Source organism: Mustela lutreola, chromosome 5, assembly GCF_030435805.1.
Source record: "Mustela lutreola isolate mMusLut2 chromosome 5, mMusLut2.pri, whole genome shotgun sequence".
Classification (NCBI taxonomy): domain Eukaryota; kingdom Metazoa; phylum Chordata; class Mammalia; order Carnivora; family Mustelidae; genus Mustela; species Mustela lutreola.
In genome coordinates this window covers 11,863,390-11,885,057 of record NC_081294.1, presented here as the reverse complement: position 1 = coordinate 11,885,057, position 21,668 = coordinate 11,863,390, and the positions used below count along the sequence as shown (strand labels likewise).

At 47.3% G+C, this 21,668-nt stretch overlaps 1 protein-coding gene across 1 annotated transcript in view; it reads left to right on the top strand.

Annotated features, from left to right (window-relative positions):
* ANKH (ANKH inorganic pyrophosphate transport regulator) overlaps positions 1 to 21,668 on the top strand; it is a 128,775-nt gene that overhangs the window by 58,146 nt on the left and 48,961 nt on the right. The window contains exon 2 of the mRNA XM_059173678.1: positions 17,532 to 17,748. Coding sequence (XP_059029661.1) covers positions 17,532 to 17,748 — 217 coding nt within the window. The remainder of the gene's footprint in view (positions 1 to 17,531; positions 17,749 to 21,668) is intronic.

The following is a 21,668-nucleotide window of genomic DNA, read 5'->3' as shown; positions in this document are numbered from 1 at the left end:
TTTTGAACCTCTACCTAGCAGTTCCTTTAAAATACACTTTACAAAAAGAAAAGAACCAGTGAAAAAGGATTTGAGTCTCATTCCAGATATATTTTAAGGCTCTATTCCTTTTCCAAATTTGCAGCCAAGGTCAACAAATACTTAGTTTGTCTAATCTCTTTGTGGTTTGCATAGAAGGTGGTTTGAGTGTTTTGCAAAGTTGGGACTTCCTGTTTTTCCCTGATCAGTGTTTTTCTCTTAATCCTTCAATTTTTGCACCAGCCGAGAAAACATGTAGTAGTCATATGGGATTAGTCTTCAGTCCCATATTTTTTTGAGAGGATCAGGAATTACTTGATATCATAGTTTATATCATATTTTACCTATGTAACGTATGCTCATCTTCACATAAAAGAAACTAATTATAAAGAAACATTTTTCTTCTTCTATGGAAAGACCAAGGGGAAAATCTTAGTGCATTTTAACTCGTGAGGAAACATCATATTCTATATTGAGTAATCAAAAGGCGTCATAAAGCTTACTTTAAAACAGATCAAAATATATAGACAGTAATTAATTTTCCACAATGAGAACATCTTTGACTATTCAAAGCCGTTGTTTTTATCCTTGAATCATAATTCTTAAAGTCCGCACTTTGCCATTTAGAAACCTGACAAATCACCTTGAGAGACAACCTTCTGCTCTTAGTAAAACAGGAAGAAATATTTACTTTGGTTATTCCGTAGTGTTAAGGAGAGGAGATCAAGCCAAAATACTGAATGCCTGAAGAAATTTCCAGAAAAGGTGCTTAACTTTTTCATCACTGCCATTGTAGAAACACCACACCAGTTGAGTGTGGTTTACCTGGAGGTTTAGTGTGTTGTGAGAAAATTAAATCTTCTGTTTGAAGATTGCATTTAAGCCATAAGGCAGCTCAAGAGTGGTAACACTGACACTGACACTGGAATAATTCTTAAATTCTTACAGAAATGCCGTTAAATATGATGCCACGAGCTTCATGGAGTTACACCCAGAGTCCAAGCTATTGTCTTTTTTTCTTTTTACACAGCTGTTGAGGGCCATTCCATCAGAACTTTGTTCTAAAGTTCCCTTTTGGATTCATGTTGATCCATTAGGACCCTTTCTCCCTCTGCAGGACTCAGATGGCCGTGCTGCCGTGTCCGCGTCTTCCCACGTGTTCCGGACATAGTCCTTCCGTGTTTGTCTCTTTCGGCCTCTCTACTGTCTTCCCCCTCGGCCACGTTTTTCATCTTTAGCTCTTGGGATCTGTCCTCCTCCTTGCCATATAAAAGTGCCCTAATTCGGGGAAGCCTGGGGGGCTCAGTCGGCTAAGCATCTGCCTTCAGCTCAGGTCATGATCCCGGGGTCCCAGATTGAGTCCCGCATTGGGTTCCCTGGTCAGCGTGGAGCCTGCTTCTCCCTCTGCCTGCTGCTCCCCCTGCTTGTGCGTGCCTCTCCCTCTGCCTGCTGCTCCCCCTGCTTGTGCGTGCCTCTCCCTCTGCCTGCTGCTCCCCCTGCTTGTGCGTGCCTCTCCCTCTGCCTGCTGCTCCCCCTGCTTGTGCGTGCCTCTCCCTCTGCCTGCTGCTCCCCCTGCTTGTGCGTGCCTCTCCCTCTGCCTGCTGCTCCCCCTGCTTGTGCGTGCCTCTCCCTCTGCCTGCTGCTCCCCCTGCTTGTACGTGCCTCTCCCTCTGCCTGCTGCTCCCCCTGCTTGTGCGCGCTCGCTCTCGCTCTCCCTCTCAAATAAATACATAAAATCTAAACAGTGTCCTAATCCTTGCTACAGTTAACCAGCGAGTAAGCTATTCCTCTAAGCCCGCAATTCTAGGGTTTTTGAGGGATACCAACAGATTCAGATACCTCTAGTGAGTGTGGTGTGGTTGCCTGACAGCGAGCTCTTTCCTGGTCAGTGTGCAGGAGGACATTGTGACCACAAATGCTTCGTGGTCCGTTTGCCAGCCCGATTGTGGACATTGGTCAGTAAAGAGCGTAGTGTCTGGCAAGTACACCCGGCTCACTAAGTGTGTTTGAATGAATGAAATAGTTCTGTGAATAAATAGATGAAGATAAGCCTATGCCAGGAACCATTGTATAGCTAAGACTGGCTCCAGAGGGCTCCAGAGGAAGAAAGTCCTGGATCGCTGAGGATGGCCAGAAGGCAAGAGGCAGAGCTGGTATTTTGATGGGGATTAAGAAAGCGCACAGCGGAGACATTCGAGTTGGGCTCTCTCCAGGGAGCACTGATAGCCTGTGGAGTTGATAGGGCTCCAGGAACCCTCCTCTGACCCGCAGCCTGGGTTAATTGCCTTTTGCTCTAGTAGCACTGGGTTATAATTGTTGTTTTACCTGTTCTGAAACAAATCATGTTTTAGGTGCTAAATTCAAAAAAAAAAAAAAAAAGTAGGTCTTGGAGGGTTTAAGCAACAGCGGGAGGGTGAGTGAAACAGAAAATTCCTTTTTCTCATGCTCAAAAGTCTAGGTTTTGGAGAATGGTGAGGGACTTTTGGCCAGCACACAGCCTCTGGGATTCAGTCATATGTTCAAAACTATCATTTAAAAAAAATATATCGTAAATCATGGCATTTTCAAGCAAAATTAACAAGGGGAATTCTTCTAGGAGGTATCATCACAGCTGACCATCCGAAAGAGAATGACAAAAACATACCAACATTTTCTTTGTAGGGTGGCGGTCAGCTTTGCTCCCTAAGAAGTTGGCATTTTATTTATTTTGTGTGCATTGATGAGGTTGTTTTTTTTCTGCTTCAAATGGTAAGAGTAACAGGCTCTTTGTTGTAAGTAGAACATTCCAGATGTGTGTGTGTAAAGTTAACAGCTTTCCCCTTCCTGCCCCACTTCATCTTAACCGTTTCTAAAACAACCGGTCTTGACGGTTTGGTGTATATCACTCATCTGCTTTCTCTCTGCTCATGCAAAGATCTTTACACATTTTTGAAGGTCTTTCTTTTTTAGTTTTCAAATGGAGTAAAAATATACTACATTGTTAAGTGCAGTCTACTTCTACTTACTGCCATGTGGGCTTCTTTCTAGTTCTATGCTCGTGGCATAGAGAGGAGAAGCAGAATTCCTGCTGAGCAGGGAGCCGGATGCAGGACTCGATCCCGGGACCCTGGGATCATGACCTGAGCTGAAGGCAGACGCTTAACCAGCTGAGCCCCCAGGTGCCCCTGGATAGCTTTCTATAAAGGGATTGCTGGATCAAGGAGTTGGCATATTTTAAATTTCAGTCCCTCCTGACATATTGCTTGGCCCCATGATTATAGCAGTGGACATCGTGGCTCGGACTAGATGAGATTTCCCTCCCCTGGCCACACCTTCATCAGCCCTGAATTTTATTGTCACAAATTGTTTAAATGTGATGGTAGTCTTGTTTCTGTTTTTATTTCCCTGACTCCTATTGTATTAGAATGTCTTTTCCTGAGCTTATGCTTCATTTGCTTTCCTTCATGAGTTGCCCACCACATGCGGAAGGTTCCTCACCCATGAGCCACGGACAGAGCGCAGGTGTGACCCGTAGACCTCTCTGGGGTCAGGTGTGGCCACAGCTCCTCACAGATCTTCCCCTTTGGGATCATTAGGGCCTTGGCTGGGAGCCACACTGCCTTATCAGATGCCTTTCCTGGGCCCTGGCAGGGATCTCCCTGGAAGCTTCTGGAGCTACTTGACCTGCCGGCCTCTTTGCCCAGACTGCCAGGTAGAGGCTGACCAGGCCTGTGCCTATAGCAGCTTCGCTGGACAGCCAGGAGCCTGCTGTTGCCTGCTTTCCAAGGGAAAAGCCTCAAGGAGGTTCTGACTGAACCTCACATACCTTTTATGTAAGTGCGCCCCAGTTCCCCAAACCAAATAGTCATTACCTAAAATTAAAGATTTTCTCCAGTAATACATTCAGCCCTAACTGGTCAGGGAATGACACAGTTCTGTGCGGGGCCATCCACACTCCCTCCCCGCCTTGCTGACGGTGGAGGGGTGCCCTTCCCCCACCGCCTTCAGTCTGGCGTGGAAGGACCCCAGCGCCCGTTCACCGTGCCACGAGCTTCTCCTTCGGGCTGTACCGCGCACCAGCCGTGAACCTTGAGCAAGTCACGGAGTCTCTTTGAGCCTCTGTCTCCTTGTGTGCAGGGTGGGAATTTTCAGAACGGGCCCTGTTTTTTGCAGCCTTGTTAGACAAAACCAGTTGTGCAGGGCGCCTGGGTGGCTCAGTCAGTGCAGTGGCTGCCTTCGGCTCAGGTCATGATCTTGGGGTCCTGGGATGGAGCCCCGCATTTGGGGGGAGGGGGTTTCCTGTCAGTGGGGAGTCTGCTTCTCTCTCTGCCCCTCCCCCCCATGCTCTCTCTCTCAAATAAATACATAAAATCTTTTAAAAATGTGAAATAAAACCAATAAGAGAATGCATGAAGGCACGTACAAGACTGACATACCGCATACATAAGAGGCTTCATGTGACCCATAAATGGTGCCTAAATGAATCACAGCTACGCCGTCTATGGCCTCAGAATCCTTCCCGGCTCTGAAGGCCAAGAGGAGAAGGGACAGCTGTCTCCTTTCACTGGGTCCCCTCTGTCCTCCTCGTCCATGTAGGTGAAAAGGCTGAAGAAGACAAGTCCTTGGGCTACTCGGATTTCCCAAGATACAAAACTGGAATATAGAGACTCTGGATTTTTGGAACCAAACTCAGTGAGAGCATTCACTCTCTCATGCATTAGTTGCATGAAGTAGTAAGTTATAAAAAGATATTTGTTTTTCTTTGTTTAGTTTAGAAATTTTCAAAACACTAATTTTATCTACATTATTCTATTGTTCGTTACTCTGTTATATTAGGTGAAAAGTATTAGGCATAAAGCATGGTTATTCTTGCAAAGGCAAAATATATTCGGGGTGGTTTGTAATTCTTTGATCCCTGCTACCATTGACGAGGCCATTGGACTCTTTCTCGATTTGCTGGGGCTACAGCGATACCGTCTGTCCTGTCTTGTATTGTGTTCTAAGCAGTTCACTCAGTGAGATGGTATTCCTTCATGTAAAATACCATAAATCAGGCCAATAATCTAAACTAGTAATAGCAGTGGGAGCATGGGGAGGTCATGGCAAACCTGCTTGCACACGGAAAGCAAACACAGAGGATAGCTTTGTCACGATTAACTCTTGCCCACTTCATGGGGATCCCTTTCGCAGTGTGCGTGCGTGTGCGTGCGTGTGCATGTGTGTGCGTGCGCGTGCATGTGTGTGTGTAGGCACTGGCTTAGAACACGCGTGGGGTGGCTGCACTGGCGTGTTTAATGGCCATTTTTTAAAAATTTAAACCCAGGGTAGTTGACATAGAGTGTATTATTAGTTTCAAGAGTAGAGTTTAGTGATTCATCGATTCTGTGTAACACCCAGGGCTAATGACCAGTTTTTTACTAGCTCGCTCACCTCCTAAAAGCAATCCGATCAAAAGCCCATAACCTCCAAAATCTTTCACAGAACTTGGCATATGCCACTCTGTAAACACCAGCAGTGAGTCATCACTGAACCTGAGGCAGAAATACATTAATCCCACAGCTGAGAAGCCAATGAAACCTCGAACGGGTTAAAGATACGGGGATGATGCTTTTTCTTTTGTCTAGAAGAAGCCATGAGCATCCTTGTCCACATCTTAGAAGGCCACGGTTGAGAGCCTCTCGGCATTCCTACCGCGCCGGGGAGGACAGAGGGAGCCCCTGGGCTTCGTCGTAACCCAGCACACGTGGGGCTGCACTCACGGGTGTCCTCTGTCCTCTTCACCACACCACGGAGTGCCTCTTGCGGGACACACATGGCCCCATTTCCTGTATCTGCACTTCCTTGACGTGACCCAGATAAATATGGTGACTTCACCTCACTCCGTTTATCCTCCTCGTGCACACTTGTCGCCTTTGCTACACACTTGTAGCCTTTCAACATTACTGTTGAAAAATTAGTCTTTACCTCAGGGTCTTCAGAATTTTTCAGAAGAAGAGTCTTTATCCAGAAGTTCTCTTTGACCCGACCAGCTAAGCCTGTTTCAAGTAAGCGTTTCGTACCAACTGCAGCCTCTGATTCCCTGTGAAAGACGGAGAGTTGGTGTCGGCATGACGGAGTGATGGTTAGGATCACAGCCCGAAGTGAAGCTGTCTGGATTTTTTTCGCAGCTCAGTGTCACCCCGGACAAGTGACTGAGCCTCTCCACAGACCGGTTTCCTCACCGACAGGCTGGGAAATAATAGTGCCTCTCTCCCAGAGCGATGGGGAGGAGTAATGGTCTTAGAATAACATCCGCCACAAAGCAGCACTCAGTCAGCGCTAGCTGCTGGGGTGGTTTCGTCATCACGGTTGCGTCGTTGGATTTTGTAAGTTATAAGGCTTCCATTATAAGGTCTACATGCAAATAGCCACTCACGTGTCATTCTGTTAGTGTAAGTGCGTTACTGGACGGGCGTGGACGGCAACGAACGGAGGGGGCTCCCGAGCGTCGCAGCTGAGTCAGAAAGAGGAACGGGGCTTCTGAGCCGTCCAGAGGTCCGCAGACAAGTGCAAGGTGCCGGAACAATTGAGGAACAGTCTGTCACCAAGCAGGAAGAGGGGGTTGTGCTGGCAGGGAGAGAGTAAGCATCTCGGCATGTGAGCAGGGTTGGTAGGTGTGTGTGTGTAGGCGGACAGAAGGTAGGGACAGTTAGCAAAGGGACTTCCCAGACCCCAAAGTTCATCTCCTATTCCAGCCTGTTGCTCATGGAGTTGTTGTAGGTTGTTTTTTTTTATTAATGTAAAAGTATTTTTAACTCTGTTCTAAAGTGGAATGGATACAATCTTGAGATATTAATCAAGAAATACCATCATTTGGGGATACCTGGGTGGCTCAGTGGGTTAAAGCCTCTGCCTTCGGCTCGGGTCATGATTCCAGGGTCCTGGGATCGAGTCCCGCATTGGGGTCTCTGCTCAGCAGGGAGCCTGCTTCCTTCCTCTCTCTCTGCCTCTCTGCCTCTCTCCCTCCTGTGATCTCAGTGTGTCAAATAAATAAATAAAATCTAAAAGAAAAGAAAGAAATACCACCATTTGGAGACCAGGAGACTCTATGAGTATAGAAACATGTGTGGGAAATTTGGGAGTTTCACTAATAGTAAAGATGTGAGGCCAAGCTGGGAAATAAGTAGTTAGATGGCACATGAAGCTTTGTTTTTTTTTAAAGTGCACGAGAAATCCATGGTAACATTCCTTCCCTGTCGAGCCTCCCGCCATTTTGAATCCAAGTTAAGTTAAGCCTGGTGAAGAAGCTTCGTGTTTAAAATGAAGGATCAAAATGATTTGAAGACGGTCTTGCAACACCGAAGGATTATCTTTTAATGAACTAACTAACTTACTTCCATTCAAGAGGCCAAAAAGTAAAAAAAAAAAAAAATTGTTTTTTTTAATTTCCTCTGAGATTCTGAAAAAAGCAACAAGAGAACCCAGAGTTAGTCATACCTGGTACCTGTTGGGTAGTTTGTCTCTAGTCTTTATTAAAACTCTTCTGCAGGTGTGGGAAGTGACAGAAAAAGCCAGTGTCATATTTTGGACTTGCCCCGTATTGTCTCTGTGTTTTCAGGAAGCACTAAATATGGACAGCACTGCACAGGGCAATGACTGACTGCTGACGAGGCCAGACCGGGCTTCATTTTACTGCTAGTCCCTTTAAACCACAACCCTGTGTGTGGGTGTCGAGTTCTTGGCTGGAGTGCCAGCTAAACAGAGTGCGGGTGTCTCATTTAGAGCAGTATAGATCCTTGAGAAAATAAAACATGGCTGGAAAATTACCGGGAAGACAAATGATCTAATTTAACCCAAACCACTTTTTAAAATACAAACAGAACAATAACAGTGGAAAATTACAAGAAGCTAGACTCCTTGAGAGGATTGAAATCCAAGGGTGCTGATTATCCATGACACTGAAGGAAGCTCTTCCCCACAGGTAGCTTTGCCTACACGTGTCCTTCTGAATTCTCCACGCTTTCACAAACTGCCATGTTCAGAGAAACCTGGGTTTGAGAGAGATTTTTTAAACTGGATCTTTTGTAACAATAGCGAGTTTGCTTCATGTCATGAAAGGTGTAACAGGATCATTGAAGCTGTAGACAGAGGAACAGTCTTTTATCAAAAAGATTAGTCTAGCAAGAGAGAATTATTACCGAGCCCAGTGTCCCATTCATTTTTCTAATCCAGGATGAGGCATTGAAGGAAGTATTCATCTTCCTAAAAGAAAAAAAAAAAAAAAAGAATTTCAGTGTTTCATATACTAATCTCTTGCTATTTCAGGGAATAATACCATTTTCCGACTCAACACCTTTTTCTGGAAGAATTTGAAAAGCTGTTGCTTTAGGAGCAGTATGATTGTGTTTTTGCCTGTTCCCCGTGAACGTCAGTTACCAGATCAGCCCTGGCACTTCTTGACCTCTGTGGCCTCCTCTCTCGGAGCCTTGTTGCCCCTACAAGCTCCCGTCTTTCACAGTCTGGAGATGACTGGTCATGTGGGGGGTGCACCCAGCTCTCGGCAGGCTCCTCCGCTTGTCCAGGGGGCGGGCAAAGAAGGTTCGCTGCTCTTTGGCTTTGGATTTCCTTCTCGTGGCAGCTGACTTCTGTTACAGGATTTGGCCCTGTAGAGATCTGTCCTCCATCCCTGTTGACATCCACAGGATGGGAAGGAAGGGAAACAGAAAAACAGTCTTTGCTTAAGGATAAGAGGCTAGTCATGTGGCCCAGGGTCGCTCACTTCCTCCTGATGTCTGTTAGTCAGCAGTTAAGCAGCGCGCCCCTGTCCAGTACCTGCTGGGTGCCCAGTGAGGCACGATAGAGGTGACAACAGAAGTCCCTGCCTGTCTCATGAGAAAATACCAGAACGACAAGAATATGTACAGTGCCCCTGCCATCAATTTGCATATTTAAATACGTAAGTTCGACCAAAAATAGCTTTATTTAGCCAGAAACCCAACCTGCAGCCGGAGGGTTTTGTTCATGAATGACCCTATGCAAGCTGTATGTACAAGTAACACGTGTGTTTATTCAGAGACTGATTTTCAGTGACGCATGAGGCGTGCTGAGTGGATGTGGGAGAAGTGGCCAGAAGTAAACCCAACCCTGCCTCAGGTCGTCTGGTGAGACGTGGGGTCGAATGAACAGGCAAGCCCGGGACCCCGTGTTGAGTGCCGCGAGGGGTTCCCCGGTCCATGCAGGTGGCCGCGGGGCATGGAGCTGGGGGGAGGCTCCGGGACGGCTCCCAGAGACCACGGCCCCTCAACTGATGATGCATTGACCAGGTGCATGGGTGGGACGCGGGTAGAGGTGAGTCTGTGCAGAGGAAATGCGTAAGCAAAGGGCTCTTGGATGAGAGAGGGATGATAGATCTAGAAAACTGTGGTCAGTGTAGGCTTCACAAAGCACACAGTGCAAGTGGCAGTGCCGGGCAAGGTCAGATCACGAATGGCTTTTGTACCTATTCACTCATGGCCCAGATAGTGATTGGATGCTGACGAGCCATGTGCCAGGCACGCTTACAGACCCTTAGAGCATGGAGACCATGGTCTGTGAACACGGTGCAGCCCTGAAGCACACTGGCTGGGTTTTTTTAGTCATTTGGATTTTTGTGATCTGACCACAATGTGGAGGGTCAGAGGATGGCCTGGGGACAGGAAGGCCATCAGGGACCTGACCCAAGGCACGTCAGCGAGGCCAGAGAGAACTGGACAGATGCTAGAGTGACTGGGGAAGACGTGACGGGACCACGAGATCTGTGGGAGCGCGGGGTAAAAGGCATCCAGGGAGCTCACTCCTCGACCTCTTGGGTGGGAACCCTGGGCACGTGCATTCGAGCCCCAGGGGAGGGGGCCGCGGGGACCCACGTAGTCTGTTGATGGTGAACTCGGTTTTGGAAGCGCAGTGTGCCAGGCATCAGTGGGACCCTCAGCGGAGACGTGTGGGTTTGGAGCTGAAAAGAAGTCTAGGAAGTCTGGAGAGTTGGATCGGAGAATTCTGAGCAGATAGAAAGCACCAGAGGTTTGCGGCAGAGGGTGGAATCGCGGAGCGCGAGTGGCAACAGGACAGCGCCCAGGCAGAGCCCTGGGAACACCAATATTTAGGAGCCCCCGGAAGACAAAGCATCAGGAGAAAAGCTAAAGGGGAGAGATGGGGAGAAAACCTGGAAACCTCGATGCCACCGAAGCTAAGGGGGGAAAGCGTTTCCAAGAGGGAGCAGCCAACGGGGTCAGATCCGCCGAGGGGTCAGGAAGGTGAGAACAGAAAAGGGCCCGTTTGCTTAAGCAGGAAGAGCCTTTGGGGGGGGTGGAGGAAGGCAGAAGCCAGGGCTCAGGGGTGCCTCCAACCTGCCATTATGTGTTGACGTGGATGCGGGTGAGACGCCTGCCCTCGGGCAGCTGCTGTTCCCACAGGCTGAGGAGTCCACGGGCAGAGCAAACGCGAAAATAATGAAAGAAGGTAACGCTCCAGAGAAGTTGTCTATCAAAGGAAGGCGAGAAAGCACGTGGGAACTAGAAGAAGCGAGGAGTCAAGAGAAGGGTTATTTTTAAGATGGAAAGCACCGGTGCATCTGTAAGTGTTGATGGGAAAGAGCCGGTCCTGTAGCAAGGATTGGACCAGCCACAGGGGAGGCTGGGGGCTCCTGTCAAGGTCGGAGGGACATGAATGCAGAGCCCAGGTCAACACCCTGGTCAGACTGGGCTTTCCATTGCAACAGGACAGAGGTGGTAAGGAAGGGTTTGGGCAGAGGTATTTTGTCGAGGTTCGTTTTAGGGAGAGAAGCAACAAGAAATTTTATTTCTTTTTTTTTTTTCTTTTAGATTTTTATTTAGGGATTTATTAGAGAGAGTATGTTAGCAGGGGGAGGAGCAGAGACAGAGGGACAAGCAGACTCTGTGCTGAGCGTGGAGCCGAACATGGGGCTCCGTCCCAGGACCCTGAGATCGTAACCTGAGCTAAAATCAAGAGTCAGACGTTTACCCGACTGAGCTACCCAGGTCCCCCCCAGATTTCAATTCCGATGGATTCCATATTCCAGATGAAGCAAGAGGGGAAGTTATCTGCTGAGTCCGAGGGAATGAGGCAGGACAGAGGTGCAGAGAAGGGAACAGGAAAGATGAGGTTGGCGAGGCAGCGAAGAGCTGGGCGGCGGGCGGAGGCCAGTGGGATGGCGGCCAGCGGTCCCTGCCGTGGGCCTGGCTCCAGCCGCCCTCAGAGCCCAAGTGGAAGCCTGTAAATACAAAGAGGGGAAGAGGTAAATAACTTGATGAATCTGGGGTCAGAGGTTTGCATTAGTAAGCTGCGGATATCGACATGGTGTGGTTAAAGTGGTGACCTTGCAATGCAGAGCACCGTAAGGAAGGACAGACAGGAGGAGCCGAGGAGAAGTCAAGAAAGTCGAGTGAAGCTTCAAGAGATAGAGTGGGAGAAACAGAGAGGGCCTCACATCTCCCCGAAGGGAGGCAGCTGTGCACCAGTCCTGCACCTGCTCCCCAGGGGAGACAGCGGTCCTCCCGGCTAGCAGGGAGTGCTTGCCGTCACACTGCCCAGAAATGACTGCAGGATCAGAGTGACTTGGTGACCCTTGGCCTGAGAATCTCAGCCTGCAGTATGGAGATGTTGCTGGTCTCTAGAGCCCGGCTTCATCTCTTGTAGGGTTTAAGGATCTAAGACAGTTCATATCCAGGAGATCACATGTGGGATTTGTTAGCCATTTCCCTGGGGGTTGTTTTGTTTGGTTCTGTTTTTTGTTTTTTACTTTTTAATATCCTGTAGCTTTGATAACTTTCTGGGAGAAAAAAAAAAAATATATCAGGCAACAGAGCACCACGAACCTGGCAGACCCTGGGGGAGACTGAGACAGGTAGGACCCACTGAATGCCTTCTGGTCGCGAATGTGTTTGTAAGTCAGACATCCCATGGTGCCGAGCATCCACAGCGTAGAGAGCACTGATCTAAAGGGTGAGGAAGGGCCCGAGCTATGCCATCAGAGACCACGACCGGGCTGTGATTGAAGGGTCATATTCACGATGGTTGGAATACTTTAATGCTCTGATCTGAAGTGTCTTTACTGTGGAAAGTTCACGCACGTTTAGAAACTTGCCTTTAAATAGCAAGTGAACCTCTATAGTTAGGACAGAATTCTGACTCCAAGCCCAATTCATTCCAAAGACTCTCGCTCACTACTTTAGCTAAACTTCCAGCTCATAACTGTGCCTCTCTCCCTGCCGTGGCTGCGAGCTGTTCTGCCTGGAACACACAGTTCTTTGGCTGGAGACACAACAGTCCTCGGGAGTGCCACGGCCAAGAACGGTACCATCGAGCTCATTCATGCTGAGCCACAGCAGAGTTACAAGGCCTGTGTCACTCGGAGAGCTTGCCACCTCCTGAATGGGTTTAAATTTATTTCTAGAGAGACACAGGGCTGACTCTTGGACCCCTTTCTATCTATATCCTGTCTAGATTATCTCGTTCAGTCTCTTGCCTTTAAATACTATCCAGACGCTGATGGGCTCCAAATGTATGTCCCCTGCCCAGATGTCTCTCCTGGACTCCAGACTCACCTAGCCAACCATGTAACCGGATTTCTCCATTCGGAATCCCAAGGGGCATCTCAGACCCAACGGGGGACACCGAGATGGCGCGCTCGCGTTCTCTCCCCCACGTCTTCCTCCCTCTCCCAGTCTCTTCAGCTCAGGAAACAGTTGGATCATTTAAGCAGTGGCTCAAACCCAGAAAACTCAACAGTCAGCTTCGATTCTTCCCTTGTCCGCAGGCCCACCATGTCCGTGATCTCCAGAAAGCTTCTCCCCATCTCCGCTATCCCGTCCTGGCGCGAACCATCTCCTCTCTTCCCTGGCTTACCACAGGCCCTTGACTGTGCTTCTGCCCGCCCTCATTCCCACCGCCAGCGTGAGCCTCTGCCCAATTCTGCTCATACCCTCGCTCTTTTAGAGCCAAGATCCACTTCTCTTAGAACAGACACGTACTCTTGACCATGACCTGGAGCGATCTCAGCATTGCCTGCTTTTCCAAACTCACTTTATGTGCTGCCCCTCCCCCCATACACACACGCACACACACTCTCCTGCTGGCTTCTACTTGGCCTTAGCAAGCCCTCCCGTAGCCCTCGGCCTTCTGGCAGCTCTTCATCCAACCGGGTCATTCTTGTTCTTGGGGCCTCGGCTCCACTGTTAGCTCAGCTGTCCCATCCTTGGAGGGCTTTCCTCGTCTAGTCCATCGGAACGAGCTTCTCCACGGAGTCCCGGTTCATGAGCTTATTCCGTTTCTTTGGCACCTGTCGCTGTGAGTGTTTATACTGCTTGTGGATGTGGTACTTCCTTCTTTCACACACTGACCAGTGTGGGATCCCCTCACGTTGCACGTCTGGGGACATATGGTGAACCAAAATTCTGTGTGCCCTGGAACTTACGTTCACATGGAGAAGAGAGACAGTAAGACAGAAAGTGAAGAGTCAACTTAATGTCAGGTAATGAGCGCGCTTGTGACGAGGAACAGGGAAGCAAGTTGAGACAGATGAAACAAACAGCGGGCAACGGAAGGTTCTGGAAGGATGAATTACTGGAAAGAAAGCATCCCCAATAATGGGCAATCGGTGTTTCATGCAGATCAGTTTTGAAGAAATAAGCTATTTCTTTAGAAAATGAATTTTGAGCCCTATCTCATGGCATAAATTCCAGGAGGATTAAAAGTTAAGTGTGCAGATGAAACCATCAACTACATAGATGGTTTACTTGTGGATGGGGCAGAACAGCCAAGTCCAAAAGTGTGGAAAGAAACCCCACGAGAGGGACGCCTGGGTGGCTCAGTTGGTTAAGCAGCTGCCTTCGGCTCAGGTCATGATCCCAGCGTCCTGGGATCGAGTCCCACATCGGGCTCCTTGCTCAGCAGGGAGCCTGCTTCTCCCTCTGCCTCTGCCTGCCATTCTGTCTGCCTGTGTTCGCTCTCTCCCCCTCTCTCTCTCTGATAAATAAATAAAATCTTTAAAAAAAAAAAAAAAAAAAAAAAAAAAGAAACCCCACGAGATGATTGATGGGCTACACGTAACTTATTATTGGGGGACCAAGTTATTATTCGGGGACCAAATCTATTGGGGGACCAAAAGAAAATCAGGGAATAAAGAAGTAGACAAATTGAGGGAAATACTTACTGTAAATGAGAATAATAAAACAGCTAATAATACAGCACATGCCCTCAATTGTAAAGTTCTTCTTTCCTTGCCTTTTAATATGACTTGAAATTAGAATTTTTTCTTCCACTGTATACATTTAATGTGGCCATTAAAACATTAAATCAGTGGTATATCTGACAAGTAATAACATCGTAGAATCAGAATGCAACTTTTTAGCATTCATAAAAATTAATATGGACATGAAGGTTCCTAGTAGAAAATACTTCATTCCTTCAACAAATATTTGAGTGTTTCGGAGGTGGTGAGGTGGCCGGGATAGAGGGTTAAACAAAACAGACACAAATCCTTGCTTTGAAGTGCCTCCTCCAGGCCGGTCACTGGTTCCCTGTACACTCCATCCATCTGAGATCAGCCGGGTTGTTTCAGTGAGAATGAGCACCTGGGCCAACACCACTCAGTAGTTAAGTGATGGGAGCACGTCCCCTCGAGTCTGTGTGCGTTTAAACCCTGTGCACTTTCCTCAAACTACCGTAATTGTTGAGCTAAGTGGAGTGTTCATGCTCAGTCTTGCTGACCGAGCGGTCATTCCCCGCAACGCCCCCCCCCCACACACCTCTCACCTGCTTCGGCCCTGCCTTTAGGACTCTGTCAGGGACCTGTTTGTGGAACAAGAGAGCATTGCAGTCCCAGGCAGGGCAGACGTCTTTTTAGCCAAGAGTAATATTTTGCCAACAAGACACGCAGAGAGTCTAATCCTATGTTATTTAGGTGCCCTCCTGTATGCCTTTTCACCCTATGCTCAATAATGGCTATCACTTAAGTGTCAACAAGTGTTTTGGCGATAAAATCTAAACCATTTGCGGTCATAGATGTTGGGGAAGGACAGGGAGGAAAAAGACCGAGCCATACACTGATCTCAGTGTCTGCGAGAAACGTACTTCGACGCTGTCCTAAGCTGGGGTCTCTGGGAGCGGAACCGGTGTTGGGGAATTCTCGGGCAAGTGAAGTGTTGCAGGGAGAGGGGAGAGTTGGGGGGTGGGGAGAAGTTAACCGAGGATCTGGTCTCCACTGGAGACTGGCTTCCTCCTGGTCCCCCAGGGAGCTCTGGAGTGTGGATTGTACCAGAGCAGCCCGTCTTGAGGCAGGGAGCTGATCTTCTGTACCCCTGTGTCAGCCAGTCCCTGGCTGTGTGCGTCCTGGGGCTCAGATGTGGCTCAAACAACCCAAAGTGGCTGGGGACAAATTTCCCTGAGGAGGAGGCAGCTGTGAGCCATTAGTGACCAACTCCCGCCTGGCACCTGGGGACTGGTGCCCAGTAGAGGGTCTGCATGGGACACCAACAGCATCCCTGCGTAAGGTCCAAAATAATTAATTTGGAAGATTATCCAGTGATGCGTTTTGACACACGACAGGACCCTCTGACTAGAGGTGCCTGTTGAACACAGGATTTATTATCATGGAGCTTCTTGGTTTTTGTTTTGCTTTAGGGGATTCAACTATTAGATCAGCTTTGCTAGAAGGAAAATTTTTTCTAAGGAAGGGACCATGGCAGGCATGCACCACAAAGGCTAAGAAGGTTCTTTGGGAAATTTTTAAGGTATTACTGGGGGGAAAGGGAGAAGAGGACTAGACATCCAAATGGAAACAACTATCGAAAACTAGCTTATAATATACCAACTTTGTCAGAAGAATGATACTAAATTCCTACTGCTATTAGATATTTTTCTTCTAGGTTTTTCTAAAACCATCTTACACATTGGTATTTTGCTATACATTTTTTTTTTTTTACTAACAGTGCTTTGTATGGAACGTTCAACTATATAACGATGGATACATTGTCATTATATATTTGTCAAAACCTCTAGAATGTACAACCCAAGAGTGAATGCAGACTATGGGCTTTGAGTGATAAAGATGTGTGCTTTTCGGCTCATTGACTGTAGAAATGTACCCCTCTGGCATTGGATATTGATAGTGGAGAAAGTTGTATGTGTTGGGGCACAGGGAGGATAGCAACTTTGCACATTCTGCTCCATTTTGCAGCTCTAAAAAGTAAAGTCTATTGTTTTGTTCTGATCTCAGCCTATCAATAATAATACCATGGCTCCTAATGCCTTAAGGCCCTCACATGGGCCTTGGTGAGCCTCCCTCAGACACGTCTCCCTTTCAGAATCAGTGTTACTACTGGGATGGCCCTTGTGGGTCTTACTATGGTTGCAGGACACCCTTCAACAGCAGCCATCAGGAAACTTTGAAAAAAAAAAGTTTATGACTTACAAGGCCTGGAAGCTGCACAGGACACCTGGGCTACATCAGTGACGCACAAGCACACACCTGCACAGGCCTGGGATCCTGCTGTTATTGGAGTCAAGGGTGCGGACCCAGAGTTTCAGAGGCTTACTCTTTATTGGTGAATTTAAGACATAAGAGCAAGAATTTGAAGCTCTTGGGAAAGAGACAAGTGGCGCAAATGGACAATTATGAAATCAACCAAGATCTCGAAAACAAAGGAGCCTTAGTGGAGCGGCAGGTAGCCTGACTCTTTATCAAGTCGCATGGCTGGCCATGGGTTTATTCATGATAGTTTCCTCCGAAGTGGGTGCCTCTTTGAAATAGTTGTCTGGGCAGTCCAAGCTTACTGTCCGTGCTTACACTACATCCTGTTTCTACAAGTCTATGACTACACAGAAAGCCGGCTCTCCGCCTTGATCAGTTTCCTGTTCCTAAAGAACAGGTGATGTCCTAACATTGAAAGTTAAAATACAGTAAGAATTGGGCAAATAGCATCCTTCAATTATACAATATATTCCTTCATTGCGTTTTTCGTAGCTTTCGCTCTGTGCTGGGAAGGGTACCAACATAGCACATACGTGGTATTTCAAGTTATGGGTGCATACTCCCATGTACTTGCACAGGCACACATGCACACACGCCCCTTCCTTAAAGAAAAAAAAAGAAAGAAACCATCACCCACTCCACACGAAGCATCTGACTCATTTCTAGAATGCCTGCTGCTGTTATAGAAATTCAGCCCACAAATAAAATTTTAACATGTTAAGCTTTTAACCACAACTGCCTAGAATTGTTTTCTGGTATTAACATAAAATACTTGCTGGGTTTTTCCTCTAAGACTTTCACCCCAACGGGCAGGTGTCTCCCCTTCAAGAAGCTACTTCGAACCAAAGCTAATATGGATGAAAATGAAAACTAATAACTTTTATCAAATTATAGTGAGCTTTACCCTATAAGCTGCTTAGTGTTTCTATAGAAACCTGTCTGCTGAGCTTTTATCTCGGAGGCGTGAGTCCCTGGAGATGGACGACATTTCTAATGCTGTTTGTGGCCTATCTTTCCCCCTCCACAGGCCTTGAACCGAGGCATCGCCGCAGTCAAGGAGGATGCAGTGGAAATGCTGGCCAGCTACGGGCTGGCGTACTCCCTCATGAAGTTCTTCACGGGTCCCATGAGTGACTTCAAGAATGTGGGGCTGGTGTTCGTGAACAGCAAGCGAGACAGGACCAAAGCCGTCCTGTGCATGGTGGTGGCCGGCGCCGTTGCTGCTGTCTTTCACACCCTGATAGGTAAGGCCGCTGCCGCCCACGCGAGGTGCTAGCTCTCTCGTTTCCTGTGCCTTTCTGTCCATTTGAATGCATTTATTGTGGTACGTGATTTCCTTGGTAGTTATTAAAACACTTGACGTGAAAATTTCAAGGGATGAAAGGAGTGAGGTTTGTGCTCCTAGCGCAGGAAAAGAAAATGTGTTTTCTTTGGGAAGCTCTACTATTGACTCCCAAGCCCTGTGCTGGAGAAGTGACTTCAGTAAGGTCAACAAAATGGCCCAGGCTTCCTAGAGACGCACACACTTTATGACACAGACTCAAAAATAAAAACAGAATGGTTTTTATTAAGATTGATGCTTATCAGCAGTGAGAACAAATGATCATTTTATGTAGTAAATAAATAAAACAGATTGTTGTAGGTATTAAAGTTAACTTATTTTAGGGGCTCACTAGTCTGTTTTATCCAAAGATGAGACGAAATACTATGGCATAACATTCTTTCCATGAAAAAATAAGAAAACTATATCATATGTACAGTGACCTGCGGAGAGATGGACCAAGACCTTGGAAAAGGACTTCCTCTGGAGCCTCAGTCCTGCTTCTGCTACCTCCTGGGGGGGCAATTAAACTGTAAGAGCCTGACTTCAGAGCTCCTTGGCTTTAAAACAGCTCAGCTTACCGGGCATGAAAATTGAGTGTCACATCTATTTGGGCCCAGTTGCATAAAACCCGTAAAATAACACCTCATAAATCCATTGTGTACCTCCCAAACGGCACCAGCTGTATGAGCTCCGTGAATGTCAGTGGTGAATAAAGGAGCCGGGAAATGAACCCAGACTATTAATGGTGTATTCAGATGGCAGCTAATGATTGCTCACACAAACTTGAATCTGAAGGTAAATGCCATGAGACCCCTTTTGGTTTTCCTCTCAAATGTAGCACAAGCTTTTGTACTGAGAACAGTATGAAAACGTGAGAGGCTGCTACTCACGGGCCAGATTTTCAGGCAAAGTGTTGATATTGATCATTTAATTTGGGCGCAAAGCTTCAGAGCCTGGGGTTCAGAGGAGATGCTCTTCTTCCTTCAGCTCACGCCCTGAATACTAACTTGTGGATGTGCTTTGAAGAAACGTCCTGCAGCTAGATTGGATCTAAGTCACTTTCAAAGATGGTACATGCCTTAGAGAAATTCCAGACGTGGAATGAGTAGGTCTAGATTAATTTGTGTCGAAATGGGTAAATTAGTTCCCCTTTGCTATCACTCTTTATTTGGATTTCTTAAATAAGCCTTACATTCCCTGCTTTAGTCATAGTTGAATAAGGCTTTGGGACTAATAGCTGATTACAGGGCGCCAGACATCACAGAAGAACAAAGCTGAGCGTCCTGTGTCATTGAAACTGGAGTGAGGAACATGTGGTCATCGAGATGAAAATCAGCATCATTTTTCAAGTCCAGTCTAAAATTTTCCATTTTAAAACAATTATAAAATCTTACGTGTGAATCAAAACGGTTCTACATCCCGGGTGGATTTAGCTGTTGTTCTAAGCAGATTCTTGGAATTCTAGAAGATCTACTGACCCAAAAGTTTGTGTCTGTTCTCTCTGCACCAGAGCCTGGCTCTCAGTATCCAAACTGCAGGAGCCTTGGGAGTAATTCTGGCTTTTGGTTCTTGGTCTTTGTTGGGCAGCTGCCAATAAGTGTCTCATTTTAGCTAAATTGTGGCCGCTCCTGTTGTTATGGGCTCATCTGTGAGACACCACTTTTTTAAATTGCAGGGCTTGGGGTTTGCCAAGACCAAACCTTAATTTAGGCCAGTGGTCAGGATGTAGGTGTGCTCCCACATCCCCCTCTTAATTAATCTGTAAAAGAGGAAAGCTTGCTGACCATGTACTTGGTTAATTTGGGTCCAGGTAAATTTCACCTGCATGAAGTTAGTAGTATCTGTGCACCTAATTCACACAGATGGAGAAACCATGGCTGTGGCTGTTTTCTTGGTCTACACAGTTGATTCTCAAGTGACCTGTAAGGCCTCTTCCATGTTCCAGAGCAGCCTGGGCAGTGAGCACCGCTTAGGGGAGCAAGTTCCAAGGTTCTTCCAGTAACTTCTAGAGTGGGTCCATTGTCAGTCTTCCCATCTCCAACAATGTTTCCATTATTCACGGGTTACAGACCCATCCTGGAAAGGGTACACGTGGGTATCACTGAAACTAACAAGGGTGCTAGACAAGAACAGTTTTAGCGTAGTCTCAAAACGTATCGCTCTGTAACAAACCCCCCAATACTCAGTGACTCAAAACACAGCATTTATTCTTGCTCACCAGACCAGGGGCTGGCTGGCCGGTTCTTTTGGACTCACTGTGCTCATGCCTCTGTGCTCTGCTGAGAATCAGGAGGCGGGACTCACTGGGGGGGTTGTCAGCCAGCAGGGGCTGGGCCGATGGCCTCTGCTGGGATAGCTGGGCTCTCTTCCAGCAGCCTGAGCTTGTGTGGACAGCTGTAGCAATACCCCAAGTGAGAAGATAGAGGCCTACAAGGCCTTATGAGGCCAAGAACTGGAAGTGGCCGCCATCACTGTTACCGTGCGTGACCGACCAAGACAAATCCCAGGCCAGCCCAGGTTCAAGGCGGTAGAGAAACACACTCCAGCTTTGCACCAGAGGAACCATGAAATATTGCCGAGAAGGGATATAGGCAGGAGAGAAGAATCGGGGACATTTTGCAATCGGTCTACCCCAGTCACTTCTTTGGGGATGATGGATTCATGAATTTGTTTAATCAGTATATATTGAACACTGACTCTGTGGCAAACAGTGGGCAGATCCTGGGAATTCAGATACAAATAAGGCACATCTCTAGAGAGAAGCAAGATATCATGCGGTATTGGAATGGGAAAACCGGCTACAGAGACAGAGCCGACAGTAAGATCACAGCTCGAGGTTGTACTTGTACTTGTACTTGTACTTCCCACACCTGTATGTTCCAGATAACGGTTGCACAATGGGGACTCTAGAGGGGTGTCCTAGGTCTGTGTCCCATGCCCGTGCCAGTACGCAGCCTCTGCACAGCCGGGTTTGCTGGCACAGTGCCTTATGCATAAAAGTTGTTCGACCCTATGTGTGGAAGTGATTTAAATATCAGCCATAGAAGCACACACACTTTTGAAATGATTCATTAGAAACACAGGGGGTCAGGTTATCTGCCTCTGTGAAAAGCCTAGTAGTAAACAGAGAAGTCCATGGCATAATCAGTAGTACTTTTTTTTTCCTTATTGTTTTTTTTTTAAGATTTTATTTATTTACTTGACAGACAGAGATCACAAGTAAGCAGAGAGGCAGGCAGAGAGAGAGGAGGAAGCAGGCTCCCTGCTGAGTAGAGCACCCGATGTGGGGCTCGATCCCAGGACCCTGAGATCATGACCTGAGCTGAAGGCAGAGGCTTAACCCACTGAGCCACCCAGGTGCCCCTCCTTATTATTTTTTTAAATTTAATTTTTATTTTCAGTGTTCCAGGACTCATTGTTTATGCACCATACCCAGTGCTCCATGCAATGTGTGCCTCCTTAATACCCGCCACCAGGGTCGCAGGAATACTTTTAAGACTTTTAAGCATGGGAACTTAGGAATTTGAATGAGAATAAAGGTTCTCAAATCACCTCTTGGAAATGCACGTATTATTCTCTTACTAGAATCAGAAGAAGGCTTTCCCCTCAATTCCCAGAGGAAAAGAGGTGTATAGACTTGCCTTGATTAGTGTTAATATTTCGAGGCATTTTGCAACAGGCACGGGTAACTATTAGGTGAGCAAGCCTGAGAACCACTCATTCTGGAAAGAGTCGGTCACCCTGATGGGCCCAGGGCAGAAGAGCTGGGGATTTGAATGGCCCTTCTGGTTTCTTCTCCTTAGGATGGGGTCGAAAGCTGTCTACCTATAAAAAGGTCAG